This window comes from Phaenicophaeus curvirostris, chromosome 29, assembly GCF_032191515.1.
Source record: "Phaenicophaeus curvirostris isolate KB17595 chromosome 29, BPBGC_Pcur_1.0, whole genome shotgun sequence".
Lineage (NCBI taxonomy): Eukaryota > Metazoa > Chordata > Aves > Cuculiformes > Cuculidae > Phaenicophaeus > Phaenicophaeus curvirostris.
Window position 1 is genome coordinate 3,207,734 of NC_091420.1, and position 17,406 is coordinate 3,225,139.

The 17,406-nt window shown below is 57.8% G+C and overlaps 2 protein-coding genes across 2 annotated transcripts; one reads left to right on the top strand and one right to left on the bottom strand.

Moving 5' to 3' along the window:
* Positions 1–1,702: 1,702 nt before the first annotated feature.
* LOC138732043 (uncharacterized) lies at positions 1,703–7,209 on the bottom strand. Its single transcript, XM_069878390.1, has 4 exons — positions 7,168–7,209; positions 4,197–4,344; positions 2,943–3,272; positions 1,703–2,168 (listed from the first exon to the last, which is right to left on the bottom strand). The coding sequence occupies exons 1-4, from the start codon at positions 7,207–7,209 to the stop codon at positions 1,828–1,830; spliced, it is 861 nt and encodes a 286-aa protein (XP_069734491.1). The 3' UTR covers positions 1,703–1,827.
* A 1,423-nt stretch (positions 7,210–8,632) lies between these two features.
* CD244 (CD244 molecule) lies at positions 8,633–13,011 on the top strand. Its single transcript, XM_069878874.1, has 9 exons — positions 8,633–8,801; positions 10,359–10,679; positions 10,914–11,192; positions 11,505–11,627; positions 12,115–12,188; positions 12,307–12,372; positions 12,513–12,575; positions 12,671–12,730; positions 12,833–13,011. The coding sequence occupies exons 1-9, from the start codon at positions 8,723–8,725 to the stop codon at positions 12,908–12,910; spliced, it is 1,143 nt and encodes a 380-aa protein (XP_069734975.1). The 5' UTR covers positions 8,633–8,722; the 3' UTR covers positions 12,911–13,011.
* Positions 13,012–17,406: the final 4,395 nt, after the last annotated feature.

Genomic DNA, 17,406 nt, shown 5'->3' on the forward strand with positions numbered 1-17,406 from the left:
GGGGTTCAACACAGCCAAGTGCCAGGTCATGCACTTGGGTCACAACAACCCTGTGAAGCTCCAGGCTTGAGGAATTGCAGCTGGAAAGCTGCCTGGTGGGAAAGGACCTTGGTGTGCTGGTCAACAGGGGCTGAACAGGAGCCAGGGGTGGCCCAGGTGGCCAAGGAGGACACCAGCATCCTGGCTTGGATCAGCCATGGGGTGGCCAGCAGGAGAAGGAATCCTCGAATCCTGGGTTCAGTTTTAGGCTCCTCACTCCAAGAAGGACCTTGAGGGGCTGGAGTGTGTTCAGAGAAGGGAACGGAGCTGGGAAGGGGCTGGAGAACAGGGGTTGTGGAGCGGCTGAGGGACCTGGGGCTACTTAGTCTGGAGAAGAGGAGGCTGAGGGGAGACCTCATCGCTCTCCATGGTTCACAGGAAAGGAGGTTGGAGCCAGGCAGGGGTCAGGCTCTGCTCCCAAGGAACAAGGGATGGGATGAGAGGAAACAGCCTCAAGTTGCATCAGGGGAGGTTTAGATTGGATATGGGGGAAAAATCCTTCACTGGAAAGGTTCTCAGGTGGTCACTGGCCTTGGGATCACCACTTGACCCCAGGATCCCTGCCTGATCTCAGGATCCCTGGGATCCCTGGAGGTGCCCATGGCTGGAAGGAGGGTGCTGAGCATCCCAGCGTGGGGACAATCCCCCTGAGACCACAGGGGAGACCAGGATGGCTCGTACCCAGCGTCTTCGGGACGTTGCAGCACCGGGGGTGCACTCAGGATGAAACGTCACGGAGAAGCAAAACCCCTCAGGTGTCCTGGCAGGACTCTCCTTCCTAATCGTCCTTATTTGCCCAGGCCTAATTCATAAATCAGCAGGCGTGAGTAATTTCCCCAGGAGAGCGTTTAGACGGGAGATTGAATGAGTAATTTACTGGGAACATTAAGACAGCCCCAGATAACTTATTTATGAGAACTTTTTGACAGATCTGCCACTCAATAATTTATGCCACGCGGCATTTAGTCAGGGTCACCAGTAAATAATTCACTTATTATAAACTATAGAAGGTTTTATGAGGCGCTGAATTATTATCTCATACCAGATTCGGGGCTGTAAATAGGAAAGCGATGATGTCCCGGTAACGGAGGTGGCCCTGGATCAGGTGTGCTGGGACCTGCTTGGGGCAAGGGTCGTGCTGGAGAGTCTTTAGGTCCTGCTGGGTCTCCTCCGGGAGGAAGAGGAGCTGCTGCATTTTCATAGAATCACAGAATAGGTTGGGTTGGAAGGGACCTCAAACCCATCCAGTCCCACTCCTGCCACGGGCAGGGACACCTCCCGCTGCATCAGGGGCTCCAAGCCCCATCCAGCCTGGCCTTGAACCCCTCCAGGGATGGGATCTGGGGGTTCTGGTTGATGTCAAGTGAGAATCATGGAACTATGAGATGGGTTGGGTTGGAAGGGACCTCAAAGCCCATCCAGTCCCACCCCTGCCATGGGCAGGGACACCTCTCATGGATCAGTGGCTCCTTTCTTTCCCTAGGGAGGTGGTTTTGCCTCTCCTTGCTCTCTCCTTCTTGCTGTGCTGAATAGGGGGATGTCCCCTCTGCGCCTCAGGATCTAGGAAGAGGGAGCATCCTCACTCCTGCAGCTCTGCAAAGGCAAGATTTAAGCTGGAGCTGATTCTCTATTTCCCTTTACAGGTTTATTTTGGGGAGGGGGGACAGCTGCTTGTGTGACAGAGGAGGAAGCTGCATTTCACTTCACAAACGCAAAGGGATTTATTAGAGCGGTCTTAGCTTTTCTCAGCTGGGGAAACTGAGGCAGGGGAGCTACTGGGGTACAGGCTCATCGCTGCCACAGGGACGCTCCCTGTGGAACAGAGATTCCAAAGGGCTCAGACCCCCATCCTGGCCCTGGTGAGACCTCATTCCCTGTCTCGGTGGCTTTGTCCCTGGTCACAATGTGGATGGAGGCCACCAGCACCAGCAATGACCCGACGACAGCAGCCACGAGATACCCCTTCACCACACAGTAGTTGTCCTGCACCCCACACCCCGCGGGGCCCCCGCTGCCGCCCCCATCCATGCTCCGTGTGGTGGTGTCTCCTCCTTGGGGCTCAGTCACTCTCCAGGGTCCCATCGTGCCCCCGCTGGGTCCTTCTGCATCGTCATCATCAGGTGGGTCACCTGTGAGCGTGGGGTGCGGTGTGAGCCGTGGGGCCAGCAGCTCTTTTGGGGTCTGGGTGCAGCCCCCAGGGAGGTTCTGGGTGCAGTGGATGAAAATCCTGGGGGCTTCTGGGTGCCACCAAGGCTGGGTGCAGCTCCAAGGGGGCTCTGGGTGCAATGGGAGCAGCTCTTGGGGTGTTTCCAGGTGCCACCAGGATTGGGTGCAGTGTGTGTGGTTCCTAGGGAGGGTTCTGAGAGCCACCGGGACTGGGTGCAGCTCCAGGAGGGTTCTGAGTGCAATGGGTGCAGCTCCTGGGGGCTTCTGGTTGCAGTGGGTGCAGCTCCAGGGGGATTCTGAGTGCAGTGGGTGCAGCTCCTGGGGGGTTCTGGGTGCAGTGGGTGCAGCTCCTGGGGGGTTCTGGGTGCCACCAGGACTGGGTGCAGCTCCTGGGGGGTTCTGGGTGCAGTGGGTGCAGCTCCTGGGGGGTTCTGGGTGCAGTGGGTGCAGCTCCTGGGGGGTTCTGGGTGCAGTGGGTGCAGCTCCTAGGGGGTTCTGGGTGCAGTGGGTGCAGCTCCAGAGGGATTCTGGGTGCCACCACGTCAGGATGAAGTGGGTGCAGTGGCTGAGCACAGACACTGAAAGAGGAAGGGGAATTTCTCCACCAGTCACGCTCCTGTCCAGGCTCCTCTACACGGTGAGATGGGGGTTCTCAGGACCAGCACGGGGACCTGTCTGAGGTGGACAAAACCCAAGCCTGGTCCCCACCACCCTCCTCCCTCCATCCTTGGACTCACCGTAAACCTCCAAGATGTAGGAAAAGGTCTTTGGGCGGGTGGGATCAGACAAGGTGTCCACGACCACCTCGTACCTCCCTCTGTCTTCCAGCCTCAGGGGTCTGATCTCCAGGGTGAGGTTGGTGAGGTGGATGAAGAGCCGGTTGTGGAAGCTGGGCAGGTAGTTAACGGTGAACTTCATCTCCCTGGGCTTGGCCTCGGCGATGTGAGTCCCCTGGGACCTCCAGGTGACCCGCGCGATGTCCGCAGACATGGGACACAGGCTTGGGAAGGCCAAGGACTGTCCCTTCAGCCCCTTCAGCATCATGAGGCCGCAGCAGAGACGCAAACCTGCAAGGCACCGGGTGCCAGGAGGTGCTCAGGAGGGGACCAGGGCGGTGGTGATGCCAGGGGGCAAGGGTGGCCTCAGATTTCCCCCTCCAAAAGCACCTGAAAGCATCCCAAGAGATGGATGCTGGTGCAGCCGGGATGCTCCAGCCTCCCTGCCCTGGCATCCCAGCCCCAGGAGTATCCTTACCCCTAGGAGCATCCTTTACCCCCAGGAACATCCATCCTTTACCCCCAGGGAGCATCCTTTACCCCCAGGAACACCCTTTACCCCCAGGAGCATCCTCACCCCCAGGGAGCATCCTTTACCCTCAGGAGCATCCATCCTTGCCCCTAGGAGCATCCTTACCCGCAGGAGCATCCTTTATCCCCAGGGAGCATCCTTTACCCTCAGGAACATCCATCCTTACCCCCAGAAGCATCCTTTACCCCCAGGAGCATCCTCACCCCAGGAGCATCCTTTACCCCCAGGAGCATCCTCACCCCAGGAGCATCCTTTACCCCCAGGAGCATCCATCCTTTACCCCCAGGAGCATCCATCCTTTACCCCCAGGAGCACCCTTACCCCCAGGGAGCATCCTTTACCCCCAGGAGCATCCATCCTTTACCCCCAGGGAGCATCCTTTACCCCCAGGAACACCCTTTACCCCCAGGAGCATCCTTTACCCCCAGGAGCATCCTCACCCCCAGGAAGCATCCTTTACCCTCAGGAGCATCCATCCTTACCCCCAGGGAGCATCCTTTACCCCCAGGAGCATCCATCCTTGCCCCTAGGAGCATCCTTACCCCCAGGAAGCATCCTTTACCCCCAGGGAGCATCCTTTACCCCCAGGAGCATCCATCCTTACCCCCAGGAGCATCCTTACCCCCAGGGAGCATCCTTTACCCCCAGGAGCATCCATCCTTTACCCCCAGGAGCAGCCTTACCCCCAGCTGCTGCTAGCAGCACATAGCAGAGAATCATGACCTTGGCTCCAGCCGTGTCCTCTCCTGCAGGGAGCTGACCGGAGGCGCTGAGTGGATGCTGAGCTTGAGCCCCACAGGGGCAGGAAACTCGTGGGGACTCGTGGCGGTGCTGTCAGAGGGGGATTGCACAAGGCTGTCCAGGATGTGGGCGCTCCCGGGGTGACTTGGCGGGTGGGACGGGCCTCGAGGAGGAACCAGTGGCTGTTGGGGTTTGCCAGGACACGCCAGGACCTGATTCCGTGCCGGGATGGGCCCGGAAAGAGGAGGCAGCTCCCACTCCAAAGGTGTCTTGGGTGGATGATGAGTAAGCCAGCAGAAGCAATGGGATGGGTGGCAGGGGGGATGCAGGAGGGTTCAGATCCTGCTGGTGGGGTGCAAGCGGCCACGGGGCGCAGGCAGAGTGGAGCTGGGATCCTCCCAGCCCTTTTCTCATCAGAACCAGCTGGGAATGCGGGCGTGGGTGAATTTTAGCTGGGGATGAGGGAGGCTCAGATCTTTATAAGATGCTCTGGGTGATGCGGTCCTCGCTTGACCCCTTCTCCATCCCTGTCCCACCCAAAGCCCATCCAGTTATCGCTTCCCCAAGCAATTAAGGAGGGAGCAGGGAACCAGGACTCAGCTCCCGCAGGATGGACACGGGGAGGGGGTGTAGGGACCCCCCCCCCCGGGGCCAAACGGGGACCTCGGGGCCAAATCCAGCCCAGGAGCCCCTGAGCGCGGTCGCCTGCTGCCACCTCCCGGGCAGAGGCGCTTGGTTAAAACCATGTGGCTTTTCCTCCTTCCATGGTTTATGAGCGGAGCGCAGGTGGGATGCTGCGGGGATGGGCTTCAGGCCCATTAAATCAGCAAAGAGTTGGATAAGCCGCCTGCCTGAGAACGATGTGGGGGTCCCCGTGGGGAACCTGATGGCAGCATCCCCATGCGAGCCTCGTGCGGGATGGTTTCCCCTCTTCCCATTCCCATCCTGCGGCTTCACCTGCCCCGTGCCCAAACACCGGAGCGAGGTCAGAGCTAGGAGAGCATCCCCGCATCCCCGAGCCGTGGCGCGCTGTGCGATCAGAGCCCCCCAAGCCCCCCGCCGCCCTCCTCGCCTGCGCATCTCCGGGGCCAAATTTAGCTGGAAGGGGGGAATGAGAAATTGCGGGTGATGCGCTGAATAAAAACACCCTCCGCAATGCGGTGCTTGAAGTCTGTGGCGTCTTCCCTTCCTCCTTCAACGTGCTCCATGAAATGTGGTAAATGTTTCCCTTTGATTCCCTTCCCTTTCTTTCCCCCTCCCCTCTCTCCCATGGTTCGAGCTCCCTGGGCAAAGCTCTTCCAGCCCAAGGAAGGTCCCCTTGATGTAAATTGTTCCCTACATGTTGAATGAAGCTGCAGACAAAAGCTCTAATTAATCGACTCGGCCCCTTCTCCGGAGCCGACGTTTCCAACCTTGCAAAACGCCGCGTTTCCCTTTGTAGCCTTAATTAGTTTTTTGCTCCTCTGCTTTCCGGGGGGAGGATGGGGCCGTGGGAGCCGGCGTGGCCCACGTCGCCGCCGGGGCACCGCGCGGGGAGGGAAAGACGTTGGAGATCCTCCAGCCAACTCTGCCTGTGTTTGTACTCTGAGGCCGTGCCTCAGTTTCCCCCTCTGGTGGGGTGGGAGCTGTGGCTCCCTGGTGGCTGCCAGGAGATGGAGAGGAGATCTGTGGGCTTGAGCATCCTTGGATGCGCGTGTCTAGGCAAGCCGGTGGGTTTCAGGCTTGCAGGAAACCCACTTCAGCTTCCAGAGTGGTTGAGCCGACACCATTCCTCTCCGCTCCTCACATCACAAGCTTTTTTCCAACGCGTTTGCTGGGAATCTGCCCCTTTCCCACTCATTTTTCCAGCTCCCAGCCAGCGGCCCCTGCTTGGGGTGGCCCCTGCTCCCCACCCCATCCCGTGCATCCCCCAGTTCCCAGCTATGATTTCCAACCAGACCGCGGGGTTGGGATCTGGCTCGGAGCCGCCGCAGAGGCAATGAGCTTATCATAAGGTGATTAGTGCAGGGATCAGAGGGCAGAAGCAGACGGTGGGGAGATCGGATTAGGGGCCGCTGGCCCTGGCGCCTCTTGCTCTCTTCCAGCGGCTGCAGCTGCCCGCGACCCACGGGCCCCAGATGATGCCACCAGGCAGGGGACAGCGTGGACGTGGGGTTCCTCAGCGGGGCTGGACTGGACTTTTGGGCACCCCTGTCATTGCAGGAAAAGCTGGATCGTAGCAAACCCGCTCCCAGGACAAGCTCATTAATATCTCCCAGTGATTTAACGAGGCGGTATCTGTGGGTCTGGGATAGATAAGGGACCAGCACATTGCTGCTGCGCCCAGATAACACGATGCTCCTTCCGCGCGGTGCTCTATCCGGGGTTGATCTAAATGCAGCAGATCTGGAGCGAAGATAGTTAGGAGAAGAGGGGAAAAAACCTCCGGCTATGAGTGAGCGACACGCCAAGCTGCTTCGTTAAAGGATGGGGAGGAGAGTTAAAGCAAGGCTGGGGAGAAGAGCTGGGGCGGGGGGGATGCTTTTTGGTCCCTGAATTCCTGATGTTGTTGGGTTGGCTCCATCCAGGGGGTCTGTCGGGATGCAGGGTGGTGGAACACATCCCTGTTTACTCCAAATCCGAGGAAGGACTTTGTCCTGGGGGTCTGTCCTGGGGTGGGGGATGAAGCCTCGTCATTTAGGGTGAAAACCACTGCAACCTGTTTGATTTACCCCCCTTCCCCCCCATAGAACAGCCCAGAATTTGCACGAAACCTCAAAATATAGAATTCTGTGCAGGAGAAGGAGGAAGATTTTCTTTAATCTGTGCTCAGGCGAGTTAATAGCTCACCAGGGTTAAGAGCAGCTCATTTGTTGGGGTGTTTTGATGGGGCAGGTGGCTGTGATCCACCCTCCTCCCTTGGGGGGACCCTACCTGTGCCCAAAGATCTGGGGGCACCGTGGGAATGGGATCCATGCTGGAAGGTGAGGAATTGAACGAGGGCTACGGCTGCAACCAGGCTGCTCAGGACCATGAAACATCAGCAAATGGAGAGAGAGGAGATGGGGACGAGAGGGCATCAGCCCCGCTCTGCGCATCCCTGGGGATCTGGGTCTCAAAGCCTCCGGCATCGCTTCCGTTCAGCCTGGTTCCCCTTGGCGAGGCTGGAAGAGGTTGCTCAGTGAAGTTGTGGCTGCCCCATCCCTGGAGGGGTTCAAGGCCATGTTGGATGGGGCTTGGAGCCCCTGATCCAGTGGGATCCCTGCCCGTGGCAGGGGTGGGACTGGCTGGGTTTGAGGTCCCTTCCACCTCAAACCATTCCATCATTCTATGATTTTCCAAAGACAAAGGAACCTCTGACAATCTCTCTTTTTACCTCTGTGCCTCCTGCAAGTCAAACCCTCACAAGCAGAGCTGCTTTTTTCCTAGATGAACAGCCTTTCCTTAAAAGAAACAACATTTTTTTTTGCAATAATACCTTCTTAATGGCTCACTTTAAGCGATACCCTTAGGCTTTCTGACCCTCAAAAAGCGCCTTTTGCTTTCCACTTCGGTTGGGGAGGTTTTCTTTTCTCACCCAACAACACAAGAGACTGCTCTAATCGCACAATGAGCTGTTTGCATGAGGAAAAAACACCCCAAACCCAACCCTGAGCCAAGTCCTGACCCAGGAGGTCTTTGTAGAAGCTGAACTTGCCAGCTCCATGTGGTTGGTCGGTGCAGAGGCTGGACACAACTCATTGCAGCTCCTGCTGGGTCCTGCCCTCCTGCGCTTACCATGGGCTCAGCAGAGGAAGAAGAGGAGGAGGAGGAGGAGGAGAAGGATGCTCCATGGCTGTTGAAAGGAAAGATTGGAACTAGGGTGGGAGATGAGGGGAACAGCCCCAGCTCTGCATCCTCTGCCTCCCGGGAGCTCTCCAGCTGGGCTGGGCTGCTCCCATTGGGGACTTGGAACCCTTAAGGTCAACTCCTTGCCCCCAAGGCATGGAAAGCTTTGGACATTGCTCCCCAATGAGCCGAATCCTGCTTTTTGGGGCTGTCCCTGGCCTGTGTTTGGGGTGCTGGATGCATCTGCATGTTACAAACTGCTGCCGTGCAGTGGCCGGTGACCCTTCTATTAGAGCAAGCTGCAAAGGGAAAGCAAAACTCCCTAAAACCACCCCTCTCGTGATTAAAATTGGCTTCCTCTGAGTTTTGCAACCACCCAGCCCAGCAGCCGAGTTCTCCGGGGCAGCCAGCAGTGGATTTTTCCCCACTGAGCTCTATCCTCTGGGGACCCAACCTCGCATCCACCTGAGCATCCACCCCAAGCTTGGACTTGGAGAGGCGGACATCGAGGGCGAGAGCAGCAGCGCAGAGGAGATCGCGCAGAAGAGGAGGGTGCAAAGGAACCGCAGGCAGGAGAGGAAGTCCCTGCTGGCCAGCCGCTGGCTCCGAGGGGTTTTGCACCTCTCTGGCTGCAGCCACCTGGCTCGGATGCCACCTGGAGATGCCGCGGCACGAGGGTCCCCGCTGCGCGTTGGCGCTGTTGGTGCTGCTGTGCCCGGTGACCACGGCCGGTGGCCGAGGTGAGGAGGGACCACGGTGCTGGGCTGGGTGCTCGTCCTCGCGGGGCAGAGGGGGGTCTGGCTGCCTGCACTGGGGCTGCAGCGGCTGCAGAAAGGAGGGATGCGATGCTGCTGCCGGCGCGGGAGGGTGGGCGCTGAGGGATGGCAGAGAGCAGGGCTCGGGGGCTCTGGGGAGCTGGAGCAGGGCTGGATTTTCACATAGGTTGTTTCCAGAGCTGGTAGAGTCGGGGCAGCTCTCACTCAGAGCCGGTTCCCCTCTGTGGGCAGCGTCGCTGCCTGCAGCACGCCAAGGTTTGCCAAAAGAAGTGACTTTCTTGCCTGAGCAGCATCCAAGCTGGCTCTGAGCTTTCCTGTGCCCAGAAATGCAGCTTTCCGAGGCTGGGTCTCTCCACTCAACAAACACAACACCTTTTCCCCATGAGCTGGTGGTGGCTGAGGGTCTTCTTCCTAAAAACAGGCACTTCTGAGCGAGGTGAGAAAAGAAACACTGAGGTTTGGAGGCCAGGTCCTCGCCAGGAGCATCTCCCAGCCACATCTGGGGGTGTTTAGCCTGGAGAAGAGGAGGCTGAGGGGAGACCTCATTGCTCTCTCCAACTCCCTGAGAGGAGGTTGTGGAGAGGAGGGAGCTGGTCTCTTCTCCCAAGGGACAGGGGACAGGACTGGATGGAAATGGATAAATAACACCAGCTCCCAAACCTCCCTCTTTAATTCCTTGGGCAGGGTGGGGTTGTCTCTGCTTGCTCTCCCATTCCTGCATCTGCTGGACATCGGGATGGACCCTCTGCACTCTAGATCCAACAAAGCTGGGCATCCTCACACCTAGAGCTTTGCAAAGCTTGAAGCTGGAGCATCTCAGGGTGCGCTGGCTGCACCAGGAGAGGGCAAAGCGGGTGGCTCTGCAGGTGCCCTCGGAGCGGGGCTCGCTGCTCCCATCACTTGCACAGAAGCAAAGCCCAGCGGGGGCTGCGGGACGAGCTCCTGGGGGCTGACGCTCGCCCTGGGCCCAGGTGGGTGGTTGCACGTGGGGCTGGATGGTGCAAAGTCCTCCCCACGGCTGACGCTGCCCTGACCACACGCAGCCCGGAGGAAGCCGTGCAGCTCGGTGCACGCTCAGCCACGGCCGCTCGTTTCTTTTAGGGGCTTTTTTTTATCTCACCTCTGCCAGAGCCCTTGACATCCGGGGCTGCCCTGAAAAGAAGGGGGGCGAGGGCAGAAAGTCAAGAAAAAAAGGTCCAGCGGGGAAAACTCCTGCTGCTCCTCAGGCTGGGGGGGCAAGGATGGAGCTGGGACACGAATGAGCAACCAGACGCTGTGCTAAGAGGGTCTGCAAGGATGAGCATCTGGAACATGTGGCCAGAGCAGCGGGTGCAGAGATGCAGGAGGGTGCAGGGAGATTGGGACCCCCAGGATGGGGCTGGTGATGGGGAACCAGGCTGAGCTCTCCCCAGGGAGTAGGAGGGTCTGTGCTGGGGGCTGAGGGTCTTTGGCATGGGTGGGCTGATTCTCTTCATCCATACAGCATCTTCTAGGGCTCTTGTTCATCTTTCTCTGCCTTAGGACCCCCGGAGTGCCTGGAACAAGCTGTGGCTGCTGGCGGAGAGCTGCAGCTGTGGCTGTGGAAAACCGGGCAGGGATGGATAAAGGTCAGCTGGAGAGTGACGTTGGATTCAGGAGACCAGCATCGGATCCTGACAGCTGAGAAGAATAAAGATGCTGCATCCCACAAGGGTCCTTTTACCGGGAGAGCTTTTTTCCAGCAGGAGACCCTCTCACTGCAGATCAGCACTGTTAGCAGGGCAGACAGCGGGGTCTATAAAGCAGAGTTTGAGGACACATCGGGCTCTCTCAGCACCCAGTGCTTCCATGTATCAGTGTGGGGTGAGTAGCAGGGTCTCCATCTCCCCCATCACCATGTCATGGGATAGTTTGGGTTGGAACGGACCTCAAAGCCCATCCAGTTCCACCCCTGCCATGGGCAGGGACACCTCCCACTGGACCAGGGGGTTCCAAGCCCCACCCAACCTGGCCTTGAACCCCTCCAGGGATGTAGCAGCCCCAGCTTTTTTGGGCAACCTGTCCCTCCATCCCTTCTCGCTGGCTTTGTCCCCACAGATCCTGTCCCCCTGCCACAGCTGGAGGCACGGATCCTGCACTGGGAGCCAAGCGGGTGCAACCTTTCTCTGGTCTGCACGGCGCTGGGTGCTGGCAACGTCTCCTACAGCTGGTCCTGCACTGGGGATCCCCTGGGAGACCTGGAGCCCCAGCCCTGGCTGCACCTCTGGGTCCGTGGAGACGCCAACCCCACCGTCTGCTGCTGCAACTTGAGCAACTGGGTGAGCTGGAGCACGGCCAGCATCGACACCGCGGCAGCCTGTCACGCTGCAGCCCCAGGTAACTCCCTTTCAGCTCTAGAAAAGCAGAAATTACGGGGTACACCACCTGCACTGCTTCTAGTCCCCCCCCTTGGGGCCCTTTGTATCCCTTCCTGGGTCAGTGAAACCGTGGAGGACGTCACGCTGACGTCAAAATGTGCCCAGCTTCCCCTCCTGGGAAGGGAGATGTGACATCCCAGCTTGGGCGGCGTAACCGGGCTGAGGTTTCCTGCTTGGGACTCTCCTTGGTGGGCTGGGATGGAGTGGGAGCCCAGAATCAGCTGGAGGCTCTGCCCCACATCGAAGGTCTCGTCCTCTCCTTCCTCCTCAGGGTTTTTTAAGACCACGCTATGGTGGGTTGTGGCCACGTTCCTGGGGCTGGCGTTGGCCATCTCCGTAGCCCTCGTTGTCACATGCTACTGGTGGAGGAAGCGAAAAAAGGACTCTCAGAGAGGTTTGTCCCCAGTTTTGGCGCGGTAGCTCACGGGATGGGCAGCTGTGGGGTTTTTATGTGAGCCCCTGACCTCCTCCTGGCTGCTGTGATGCTCCCAGCGCTCTCCGTGTTGGCTCTGGGGTTCTCCCTCCTCCTGGGCTGATGCAGGATAAACCACCAGGTGCTGTTTCAACCTGTCCAAGGTGTCCTGCTCCAGGTGCCGCGTAGAGCACTGAGTCTTTACCCGTCCCTGCTGATGTGGGGTGGTCTAGGTTGATGAGCTGGATGAAGCAACCCCAGCATGTGTGTCTGAACCCAGAGGCCTTGTCCATGGGGTCTGGAGCATCATCCGGGTTGGGGTATTCATCCCTCCCCATCCCCTGCCAGATGCCAACAAGCTAAACTCTCCACCCCAGTAGCCGAGAGACCTTTTTCTCCCTCTGCTTTGCTTGAGGGCTGAACCCCTCAGTCTGGAGGCTCTAACGCAGCCTCACACTGACCCTTCCAGCTCCCCCAGAACATGCTGAGCAGATGATGACCATCTACGAGGAGGTGGGCAAGGTCCGAACCAGCCAAACCCCTGTAAGTGCCAGGGCTGGTCCTGGGCATCCCTTCCCCACGCTGCCTGGAGGGATGGGACCTCTCTTTGGAAGGGTCAGGTTGCACCCTTTAACCGCTCTGGGGTTGCTTTCTTCCCCAGAATGAGAACAGCGAGGCCACTGTGGGAGGAAACACCATCTACGCTGCTATCTGCCCCCAAAGACTGGTAGGGTCAGCCCTGTGCTGGTGGGGAGATGCCCCATGGGCTGCGCAGCTGGATGAACCCATGGCAGCTGCCAAACCCACTCCTTTAGCCCCAGATTTGCTTCTCTTTTGAGCATCTTGTCTGTTTTTTTTGCCTGGCAGGTACCCAGGCACCCTCAGGAGATCCAAAGCAGCACCATCTACTCCATGGTTCAGCCCAGAAAGGTGAGGTTGCCCCAACCTCTCACACAAACCCAGGTCCCTGCTTCACCATCCCGCTCGTGCCCTGCCTCACGACAGGTTCTTGCTCTACTCCACAGAGTCCTTCTCTCAAGAGGAAGAGGTTGGACCCAGCTTTGGTTTCCACTGCCTACACGGAGGTAACGGGCACCGAAGTGGTGGGGAGATGAGCCCTGGGTATCTCCAAAGCCCATCAGCTCACTGGGGCCACGATGTTCCAACCCCTACTCTTTTCCTCGTAGGCTACGGGAGGTTCTAGACGCTGGTGTCCTCTTTCGCAGACCTTGCCCCCGGCACCTGCCAGCCACCACCTCTCCTAGAGCTCCGGCTGCCTCAACGAGACCTTCCCTTCCGTCATGATTTAACCCCAACCCAATGAAACGAGAAGAAAAAGATTTGCGGGTTGGGAACTAGAACTAAAACGGCATTAATAATAATGAAGAAAATACTATTCATAAGAAAATTTCATCTATTTGTACATATTATATCACGCCACGGATGCTGCAGAGCAGGAATGGGGAAGGGTCCAGGCTAGGAGGGAGCAAGGCTCAGGAATTGGATCCAGGAGCACATGGATCCAGGAGCACCAGCAAACAGATGAGCTCCTCACTGAACATCGGCCATCACAGAGTGAAACTCTCATGAACTCTCAGTTTTATGACCTATATGGGATAGAACTGGTCAGTTTGGGGTCACCGCTCGTGTCCAGCCCTTCCTGCAGGTGCCACCCTTCCTCATCTTTGACTTACAGCTCCACCAGCTCCAGGATCACCTCGACTTCTGTAGGAATAAGGATCAGCGACAGCCTTTCTGCATCCCAGTGTTCTTCTAGAGACAAACACTGCCTGAAAACCATGCAGTTAGCTGTCAGAAAATGAAGTTACTCAGACAAAGCTGAGCTGAGGTGAGAAAATTCGTTCTGCTTTAGCTCCAACCACACCACCCTGCCTATGGACCTCATCTCCTGGAGCACTCAGAGACCTCTGGCACCCAGGGAACGTCCAAACGTGGGTTTTTGCAAGGATACAAACCTCAGCTGTGCCTTGGAGGCTTTCCTGGGGGAAGACTCAGTGATGGAAACTCATCTTTGGAGTAGATGGATGTGATTTGGACAGGTGGGGTTGTGGGGAAGAGGTTCTGTGCTTTGTGCATGTGTTTAGTGAAAGCATAAAAAGTTCTTGTGGGTTCTTTTAGGTCTTGACAGGTTGGCTACACCTCGAGAATTGATTTCTAGGTGTGAATATCAGCTGAACTGCATGAGGCAGTTGTGGTGCCGGTTTAATTAGCTTAATTGGCTGTTTTATAGGCTGGAATGTACCTTGGGTGCGAGGAGGGAGTGGGAATCGCCTTATTTGTGGTTTGGGAGCCTCTGAGGAGAACGGGGTCTTGTGCAGAGATGCACTTAGCAAGGTTTCAGTTGCGTGTTGGGTAGGGGAGAGGTGGCCACGGGCATCGGCTTCGAGCAGGATGGACCCTGCACCCATTGGGATGGACGTGACCCCAGTGCCCCGTGGGGAGAGGAGATTTGAGACGCTGCCACATCCCTTCCCATCAACGTTATCCTGTGCTCCTACAGCACGAGTGGCCCTGGGAGAAGGAGGTGGAGAAAGAGGAGCTCTGGCTTCAAAGATCTTCCCGAAGGCGAGATCAAGAGCTTTTCTTCGTGATGAAAATGAAATGTGGCACTTTGATGGCAGCACGGGAAGCGGCGGCAGCTCCGCAACCCTCCCCTCCTGCCCGAATCCCCGGATCAAAATAGCTTTGTGGCTGCTCCTTGTGAACAGAGCATTAATTGGGATCATTAACAGGGAGGAAGGAAGGGGTCTGGCTGCCCCAAGGGGGGAATTTAGGGGGCTGGGCTGGCACTGATGGGGCTCAGGTGATGCTGCTGCAGCTGGGATAGTTTACACCACCCTTACTCCCATCCTCTGCTTGGCACAATGTGCAGGTGTGAAAGATTTGCATTGAAAAGGACCTCAAAGCCCCTCCAGTCCCACCCCTGCCGTGGGTAGGGACACCTCCCACTGGATCAGGGGCTCTAAGCCCCATCCAACCTGGCCTTGAACCCCTCCAGGGATGGGGCAGCCACCTCTGCTCTGGGCAACCTGGGCCAGGGCCTTCTGATCCTCACAGGAAAATGTTTTTTCCTAAGATCTCAGCTCAATCTCCCCACTTTCTGCTTAAAAATCCTTCTACACAGGCTCTGGGGAAGCGGTCATGGTCCTCGCTGGGCTCTGGCTGCTGCTTCGGAGCAGGAGGTAAAGCAGGAGCTGCATCTCAGCCCCTTCCCAGGCGAAAAGGCTGGATCTCAGCGCTCCTGATGAGTGGAAATGCTGGAAGGCGACAGCGCAGAGCCCGGGGGCTGCCACATCCATCAGCGCGTCTCCTGTTGAAGCCACGCTCCATCTCGGCGCTGTAATTTATGCTAATGACCTGCTTGTGCATATTGGAGATAATTTGCAACGCTCGCTGCAAGCGCTGAGGCAGCACTTTGCTCCCTGCTGGGGAAGTTTTCTTTCCCATCTCCTCTGTTTTCTATCAGCCTGGTGGAATCGGGTGCTGGGGACAAGGCAGCGGGTGCTCAGCATCGTTGTGCAACTGGATCCGTGCCGGAGATCCAGCCAGAGCAGCATCGCGTGGCGGCTGCTGTTGTCATCCCAACATCTCCCGGCGCTGACATCGGATCCCGACAGCCGGGGACCGCGCGGGGCTGCAATTAAACTGGGTCAAGGCTCAGCGGGTGCCGCCGTCGCCCTTTGTTCGTGACCAGGGTCAACTCCATCCCTCCTCGCTCACGGCCCGGGTGGCGCGTGGGAAGATGCCGGCAGCCGTTTGCTCCCGTGATGGGGGTTGTGTTGGTTTTGCTGCCCCTTCCGTGGACTCATTAAGGTTGGAAAAAACCCTCTCGGCTCACCCAGTCCAACCATCAGTCCAACCTCACCATGTCAACTGAACTAAGTGCCACATCTACGTGTTCTTTGAACCTCTCCAGGGATGGAGATTCCACCACTGCCTTGGGCAGCCTCTTCCAATGGTTCTTGGTGGACTCAAGACACGGAGAACAACCCCAGGTTGCTAGCAGGGAGGATTTGGGATTAGATGGTGACGTGTGCTTGGACTGGTACAAGTTATGGAGCCTGCAGGTGATGAAGCTCAGGTGGGGCTGCTCCTTGTGCAACAGAGAAGGAATTTGGGCTTCACCTCTCAACCTTGAGGGGCTTTATTAGAGTGGTCTTGGCTTTTCTCAGCTGGGGAAACTGAGGCAGGGGAGCCACTGCTCCCAGAGACTTGGATATGGGCTCATCGCTTCATCTGCTGCTTTGGCCACATGTTCCAGGTGCTCATCCTTGCAGACCCTCTTAGCACAGCGTCTGGTTGCTCATTCGTGTCCCAGCTCCATCCTTGGCCCCCCAGCCTGAGGAGCAGCAGGAGTTTTCCCCGCTGGACCTTTCTTTCTTGACTTTCTGCCCTCGCCCCCCTTCTTTTCAGGGCAGCCCCGGATGTCAAGGGCTCTGGCAGAGGTGAGATAAAAAAAAGCCCCTAAAAGAAACGAGCGGCCGTGGCTGAGCGTGCACCGAGCTGCACGGCTTCCTCCGGGCTGCGTGTGGTCAGGGCAGCATCAGCCGTGGGGAGGACTTTGCACCATCCAGCCCCACGTGCAACCACCCACCTGGGCCCAGGGCGAGCGTCAGCCCCCAGGAGCTCGTCCCGCAGCCCCCGCTGGGCTTTGCTTCTGAGCAAGTGGTGGGAGCAGCGAGCCCCGCTCCGAGGGCACCTGCAGAGCCACCCGCTTTGCCCTCTCCTGGTGCAGCCAGCGCAGCCTGAGCTGCTCCAGCTTCAGGCTTTGCAAAGCTCTAGGTGTGAGGATGCCCAGCTTTGTTGGATCTAAAGTGCAGAGGGTCCAGCAGATCCTCCCTTCCATCTCTTTCCCACCTGTACTGACATCTGGGCTCACGGGGACACCCTAAATTCCAGTACCGGGGGTCCCCGCTCAAGCTGGGCCGGTACGGTGGCACATCCAGGGCCCAGAACTTGGTGAGGACACTGCCCTGGGTCTGCAGATGGAGAACTGAGAAAGCTGTGGGTTGGTTACGGCAGCTGGAAAGGTGAGAGGATCCCTGGGTCTGTATTTCATGTACCATCAGCTGGGGGTGCTGGTTGACAGCAGCTGAATGTCCAGAGAGATGGTGGAGTCACCTTCGCTGGAGGGGTTTAAGGGTGGACGAGGTGCTGAGGGACATGGTCGAGTATTTGATAGGAATGGTTGGACTCGATGATCCGATGGGTCTTTTCCGACCTGGTGATTCTATGATTCTATGAACATGAGCCAGCAGTGGCCCAGGTGGCCAAGAAGGCCACCAGCATCCTGGCTTGGATCAACCATGGGGCGGCCAGCATGTAGGTGATGTAGTAGGGATGGGATTGTCCTCCTGGACTCGGTGCTGGTGAGGCTGCACCTCGAATTCTTAGCTCGGTTTGGGGCCCCTCACTCCAAGAAAGCCCTGAAGGGGCTGAAGCATTTGGAGAAGCGAATGGAGATGGAGATCAGGGGTTCTGGGGCTGCTTAGTCTGGAGAAGAGAAGGCTGAAGAGACACCTCGTCGCTCTCTGCAGCTCCTGGAAAGGAGGTTGGAGTCAGGTGAGTGTTGGTTTCTTCTTCCAAGTGATGGGACAAGAACAAATCGGCCTCAATTTGCACCAGGGGGTGTTTAGCTTGGATATCAGGAAAAAAAAATCTTCCTTGGATGGGTTGTCCAGCACTGGAAGAGGCCGCATGGGAATTTATTGGAGTTTCCATCCCTGGACGGGCTCAAATA

Coding starts and splice junctions, on each gene's coding strand:
- LOC138732043 (XM_069878390.1), bottom strand. CDS start 7,209: ATGGATCCCATTCCCACGGTGCCCCCAGATCTTTGGGCACAG. Junction 4,345..7,167: donor CCCCAGATCTTTGGGCACAG/GTAGGGTCCCCC, acceptor CCCCTCTGACAG/CACCGCCACGAGTCCCCACG. Junction 3,273..4,196: donor GCTGCTAGCAGCAGCTGGGG/GTAAGGCTGCTC, acceptor GGTGCCTTGCAG/GTTTGCGTCTCTGCTGCGGC.
- CD244 (XM_069878874.1), top strand. CDS start 8,723: ATGCCGCGGCACGAGGGTCCCCGCTGCGCGTTGGCGCTGTTGGTGCTG. Junction 10,680..10,913: donor CTTCCATGTATCAGTGTGGG/GTGAGTAGCAGG, acceptor TTGTCCCCACAG/ATCCTGTCCCCCTGCCACAG. Junction 12,189..12,306: donor TCCGAACCAGCCAAACCCCT/GTAAGTGCCAGG, acceptor TTTCTTCCCCAG/AATGAGAACAGCGAGGCCAC.